Below are 6,729 nucleotides of genomic sequence, written 5' to 3'. Positions count from 1 at the left end.
TTTCAGCATCATTACGCCAGTCTTCAGTGTCACATGATCCTTCAGAAATCATTTTAATATGCTGATTTGGTGCTCAAGAAACATTTCACACGTGGAAACTGCTGAATAATTGTTTTTGTTTTTTTGGTGTGTGTGTGGAAATTTTTCAGCATTCTTTGATGAATAGAAAGTTAAAAAGAACAGCATTTATTTAAAAAAAAGAAATCATTAATAGATGTTACTGAGTACTGACCCCAAACTTTTGAACAGTAGTGTATAACAATGAAATATGCAAGAACGCTAAAGTGTTGTTATCTGTTACATTGTTTCTGTTTAATTTATTAATGCAGTAAATTAGCTCTTAATATGTCCAATGATACTGAATGCTATTATACAATGCTTAATTGTATATACTGTATATATACGCAAGAAACTGAAAGTGTTGTTTTATGCAGTCAATGGATAAATACAAGTCACAAGTCACAATTTGTCTGTTGTAAATACAAAGACATTTCAGGCATAAATCCGGTTTAAAGAGACAGCAGTACATTAAACAGCAGCAACGTTTCAGTATTCTGATTCAGTGCACTAATGAGTGAGAGTACAAAGAACAGCAGTAAAGTGCAGCAAAGTTTACAATAGTCAAAATAAACATATTGCCACTGTCCAGCCTGGAAAGTGCATTTTAGGATGTGGTTTACGTTTATTATGATTCATATTTAAAATATATTCTGTTCAGATTTCAGACTTTGACAAATGAAATTTCTATATTTACCACAACTTTCCTCTGTGATGTTTACTGACCAAAGATTTCCTCAAAATTGACCAGCTGCTTGATCTGCTCAGTTTGCATTGAGTGTCGTCTTAACAGACTCTTCTTGTTCTTGAGATCTCTGGGATGGCTCGGGGCAATGGGGACAAAAGGCCTCAATCCAGGAACAACGGGTGAAGTTCCTGCCACAGGCTTGCTTCCACTGTTGACGCCAACACTGGTGTTAACTTTGATATCTGGAATGGGTGCATGCGGATTAAGAGGTGGCAGATAACCAGGGCGGGTTTGTGAGATATGGTCTAGGAGTAGGGCTCCAGATCCCCTCCGCTCCAGCATCGCCGGGCTCCTCCTCTGAACGACACTCTCCAGAGACTCTCTGGATCCAGAGAGAGTGGAGGAGCGGCTTGTAACAAGCTTACGTTTCTCCGTCCCCCCACTTCCTCCTCCTCCAGCCTTCCCGAGGTCTTCAGAGGGTTGGCTCCCAAATTGAGGCAACTGAGAGTCAGAACTGTAGTGGTCCATTCCAAAGTTGCGGCGACGAAACACATTGCGCAGGCTTGAAACAGCCAGGTTGGGAAGGCATTCTGGGTCCCGGTCCACAGTAGCAGTATCTGAGATGGATGCCTGCTTGAGGTTCTGATGTGAGGAAGAGTGCGGTAGCAACTCACCATCGTAGGACATTTTTCTACTGAGCCATTTCTGTTCTTTTGTTAGTTCTCTTTCACCATCAGACGTTGTCTCAGAGGCTCTAAGCAGACAAGTAGAGTCTTTGACGTCAATGCTTTGGTGCCGAGCTACCTTCGTTCTCAGTAGAGGTCTGCAACCATTGTACCCAAATGAGAGCTCCTCTTCGGGGGTGATATCTAGAAGTTCCTCGGTCAAGGATGAGGACTTGCTTTGCTGTAGGAGCAGAGAAGGAGGGATCTTCAGCCAGGGCTCTGAGTTAAGCCTCTGTAGATGCAGCAGCTTCACCACACTAGCCGCTTGCAGAGGGCTTGAATCTTGAGTCGGTGATCTTGAATCTGCCTTGGATGTGGGAAGTGTTGGAGTGGATCCCAGGGTCTCAGATTGGTTGTTGGTGGGAGGTGAGATATGCGGGGTAAAAAGATTCATTTCAGAGGGGCACATACATGACGCAGAGGCACAGTGCAACCGGTCCTCAAGATTTGGAGGTGGTGGTACGTTCAGATACTGTTTGGTCATTTGTCTTCCAGAGGGTAGTTTGTCTGTTGTAATGATGATGACTTCTTTGCCCCTGGCCTTGCAGGCATCCAGTAGTACTCTCAGTGCATCCTTGTCTCCAGCGTTAACTGCGTAGACCAGAGCAGAGGAACCATTGTGGTCCTCTAAACTAGGGTCAGCTCCACTGGAGAGCAGAAGCGACAGCACCTCATCGCCCGCCCGCTCTATGCAGGCATGCATTAGGGCTGTCTTACCAGACTTATCCTGAATGTTGGGGTCTGCACCATTTTCAAGAAGATACCTGTTGAGAAGAAGATTGCTTCATTAGAGTGAGCTCATAGAGGAAGTGATCAATGAGAGTCAATCAGAGTGTCCACAATAACAAAAATCTTGTAAATTATAAATACAAGTAAAAATGTAGTATAACACACGTACCAAGTTATATACTATTATTGATATACTCATGTGATTTTAAAAAAACTTTTATGCCATTTTCAACATTGGATTCAATGACTCATGTGGTGTTACCATCAAGTAAAAACATCTGATCCAAAAAAAGTTTGTTACACTACCATCCAAAAATGTAGAATAAGATGTTTTTGAAATAAGTCTAATGCTCACCAAAGCTAGATTTATTTGATAAAAAATACACACAAATAGTAATTTTGTGAAATGTTTCTATTTATCTTTTAAAATGTAATTTATTCATGAGATGGCAAAACTGGATTATCAGCAGGAATTACTCCAGTCCAGTTCTTGCTGAATAAAGGTATTATTTAATAAAAATCTTACTGACCCCAAACTTTTGAAATGCAGTGTATCTTTTAAGGTAAAACTTTATTTTTCTTTTCTTTTTTAAATATATTTTTGGGGGATTCCTTATATGATCTTGTATTATAAAATGGTCAAATATTCTGATATCTTAAGAGATGTATTGACCCTCATGCAATTAATGAGGGTCTGTGGAGAAGCAGTGTTGTTAGAATATTTTTTTCCCCCAAAAAATAAATATATAGGCTATATATATATTTTTTTTTTTACAAATATCAAAATTATATTAATTTCAGAAATTAAAAATATGCATTTTTTTAATCATTCATCATTCAAGAGTCACTGTGTGTATGAACTGCATTTTTATGTATATAAAAAAACCCCGAATATATAAGTTTTATTGTACAATCACCTAATCAACTTACAGGAGACCCACCTGATGATCTTGGGTTTTGGCACACTCTGAGCATCGGCATGGTGACTTTTGCAGGCCACCATCAGTGGAGTTTCTCCTCTCTCATTGCTTTCATTAATGTAAGCCCCTCCTTCCAGCAGCAGGCGCGTCAACCTCAGGCGGCACAGATACACTGCTTTCAGCAAAGAGTTTCCACCCGTGCGCACCTCTGTTGAGTCTTCCATGATTATGTGGTGGTGTGACCGTTGAGAGGCTAATGTCGGGTTGGCTCAGTGGATCATAGAAGCTGATTTCTTTATTGGCTTCTGTCAGGGAAGAGAATGAGAGCATACTTTTTTCAAGCAGAGTTTTTCAAGGTTTTCACTTAAGTGTTTGCTTTTTATCCAATTCATTCGCATCAAAGCAAACCTGATGTCTTGACATTGAAATGTTCTCTCCCTCTTCGCCTCAGAAGAATATGCTAAAGAGGTTTCCTGCTCTAATCTAGTGTCTCTCGCCATTCATCGGGTAGACACTAATGTGAAGATGTTTGTTATGATGACTAGGTAGGTGGCATGTCTAGGTGGTACTTGACAAGAAGACATAAGAAAACCGAAGTAGTTATCTAATCCTGTTACATAATATTAATTACTCTTTCTTTTATATTCTTTTAATTTTTAATTTATTTATATTTTTGTTCCTAACCTGCAATTATGCAACATAGTCTTTGTTTATTACAAGTTAAGCTCAATCGACAGCGCTTTTAACATCATGTTGATAAACAGAATAATTCATTCCAACCTGTGCCTCCTTTTCTTTACAAAGCAAAAATCTGGTTTACAGTGAGACACTAACAATCACAAGTGAATGGGGCCAATTTGTAAACTTTTACTCTGCAACATAACACTTAAAACACCAAATGTCATTAAAATGAGAACAACTTTACAGTTCAAACAACAATTATAATACGTTTTAACAGAAGGATCAAGTGTTTTTATAAATCTTCTAAAAACCAGCCCCATTTACTTCTTCACGAGTTCCTTTGCCCATATAATCTTTAAGCGGTTAAAGGTGAGCGGCTGCTTATATGCTGTTAATTGAAAGATTAGATGGGTTCTCTCCTCCCGAAGTTATGTTGTGAACTTCACTAAGTGCATTGCTGTAACCTTGATTTCTGCTTTTTTTAAAGAAAAGGACAGAGATGCTTTGAAATTACTATGCTGTTGATTAAGCTTAATTTCTACAGTACTTTCATGTACTTTTAAATTAGCATGTGTAGTATATGTCATGTCTTAAAGGGATAGTTCACCCCAAAATGAATTAATTTACTCACTCTCAAGTTGTTCCAAACCTGTATAAATTTCTCTTCTGCTGAACACAAAACTGAAGATATTTTGAAAAATAATGGAAACCAAACAGTTGATGAGCCCCATTGACTTCCATAGTATATGAAAAAAATATATACTATGGAGGTCAATGGGGCCCATTTAAAATGTTTGTTACGTACATTCTTTAAAATATCTTCTTTTGTGTTCAGCAGAAGACAGTAACTCATACAGGTTTGGACCAACTTGAGGGTGAGTAAATGATGACAGTTTATTTAAATTTTTGGGTGAACTATCCCTTTAAGCATGTAAGCCTGCACCAGACATGCACAGTCTGTTCTTAAAAGAGAAATAGCAGTGTTTTTGTCAGTAGGTTGAAATTCAATAGCTTGAGGCAATCTGTATTTGTCACATAGAACGAAGACATTCCTTTATAAAGTCTATTGTGCATGTGGCCTTGTTCTCTCAACTCAAAGTGCAGTTGCAGTGCACTCTTTATTTAACAAACAGCGAGCGCGAGATTGCCTCACTCAGGTTTATAAATGAGAATTCACTGAGGTAAGAGGAGTAAGGAAATTAATAATTTTGTGTCCTCCAACAAAATGAAAAGGATGAAAACCTGGGCTGACACTCTCATGGTAGCTTTTCTTAGCAGTGAAGTCTGCATGTGACAAATGCTAGATTAGAGAGTGCGTCAGCACCGTGGATAAATGTTTTCTTTAAAAAAACACACACACATGCGGATTATAATACCTTTATACCTAACTTTAATAGCCTTAATTATGTCTGCCTTTCCTGAACAAGAGCCTCCTCATTTCTTTCTTTCTTTGCGTGTCATGTTTATTATGCTAATAAAACACTTTGTCCTGACAGTTTGGCTTTTGAAATCAAGTTGTACAGACAGGCTGAAGTCCTGATTGGTCTGGTACAAGCAAACTGCCTGATGCCTGCATGACATCTCGGTTCAAGCTGCTAATTCCTACAGCTCCCTGGGCTGGCATTTAAAACCACAGCTTTGTGTGTCATTCCCCTAGTCTTCAATCGCCCTTGGGAACAGAGAGAATTTTTAATGACAGGCCTCTCTCCCTCTGTTGCTGCCTCGTGCTAAAAAGCATGGAGCAAATGAGGCCCAAAACAGATGAGGGTGGTGATTGTTGCAGCAGCAGTACTGAAGTGGAGCACCAAACAGACCACTCCACACACCTGTGTGCATCTGTGATTCATGCCAGATCACGCAATGCTTAATTCTCCTCGCAAATGGTGAGCTGAATTTGTCCCTCTTAAAACACCTGCAGGGAAAATGAAAACGCACTCTCTGTGACATCAACTGATAAGTGGATAAGAATAGTTTTTTGTGTGTCTTGATTAATGAGGGTAATGTGTTTTCCAGGAGAATAAATTATGAGCTTCCTCAGCTGATATAAAGATACATTTCCATGTCCATAGTATAGATTCATATGCTAAACAGTGAAAGCAGCAAACGGTTAATTTAATTATTTGCATGATGTATTTAAAGCTGATTTATTTATATTTAGTTTAAACTACATTTGTACTGTAATATAAGATTGTTTTAAAATAAATTAAATTTTATACCCAATCATTTGTACTTAATGCGTGATTAAAAAAAAAAAAATTAAAAGTAAATGAACTTTACTTGAAATCCTCCATATATATATTTTCAAGTAAAGTTATATATATATATATGATAATAGAGATGATTTTCAGAAACAATGGACATTGTTGTTGTTTTTACACACACATATATGTGTGTGTATATATATATACACACACACACACACACACACACATATATATATATATTATACATCTGTATATATGTGTAGATTTTTCACAAACAGTGTCCATTGTTCCTGAAAATCATCTGTATTATCATCTAAAGATGCTATTTCGAGTGAACTATTTTTACTCTTATTTTTATAGAACAGATCCAAGGTCAGCACTAATAAAAATGCTATATCCACTCACAACATACCGTAAGCCATACCAACAGCATCACAAATCTAAAAAAGTCTGTAAGAAAACCTTCATATTAACTTATTAACACGTACAAATTTCATTATACAGCATAAAAAGGTAAAGTTTTGTATTTTACATAAAAAAGTATGCATATTTTTAAAGGAGATTAAATGATGTCCTTACCTCTTATACACCAGTCGCTGCTCTAGATTTCTAATAGCTTGTTCCTGTGGCATGTCATCTTTGTAAATAGACGAGTAATCCAGGGGTGAGACTAAAGCTGGAGCTTGAAGTGGGAGATGAACATGTGGAGATGTGCACTCACTGAA

The 6,729-nt window shown here is 37.8% G+C and overlaps 1 protein-coding gene across 1 annotated transcript; it reads right to left on the bottom strand.

The window, feature by feature from the left end:
- Positions 1–673: 673 nt before the first annotated feature.
- Positions 674–6,729, bottom strand: ankrd34bb (ankyrin repeat domain 34Bb). Its single transcript, XM_084113416.1, has 3 exons — positions 6,584–6,729; positions 3,141–3,424; positions 674–2,234 (listed from the first exon to the last, which is right to left on the bottom strand). Exons 2-3 carry the CDS (start codon positions 3,341–3,343, stop codon positions 776–778), a joined length of 1,662 nt encoding a protein of 553 aa, XP_083969542.1. The 5' UTR covers positions 3,344–3,424; positions 6,584–6,729; the 3' UTR covers positions 674–775.

Source organism: Abramis brama, assembly GCF_963993115.1.
Source record: "Abramis brama genome assembly, chromosome: 5".
In the NCBI taxonomy this organism is placed as follows: domain Eukaryota; kingdom Metazoa; phylum Chordata; class Actinopteri; order Cypriniformes; family Leuciscidae; genus Abramis; species Abramis brama.
This window is presented reverse-complemented; position numbering and strand designations above follow the sequence as displayed.

Bases quoted from the DNA above. Each gene is read 5' to 3' on its own strand.
- ankrd34bb (XM_084113416.1), bottom strand. From the start codon at position 3,343: ATGGAAGACTCAACAGAGGTGCGCACGGGTGGAAACTCTTTGCTGAAA. The intron at 2,235-3,140 runs GTGGGTCTCCTG...TCTTCTCAACAG, and splicing joins CCAAAACCCAAGATCATCAG to GTATCTTCTTGAAAATGGTG.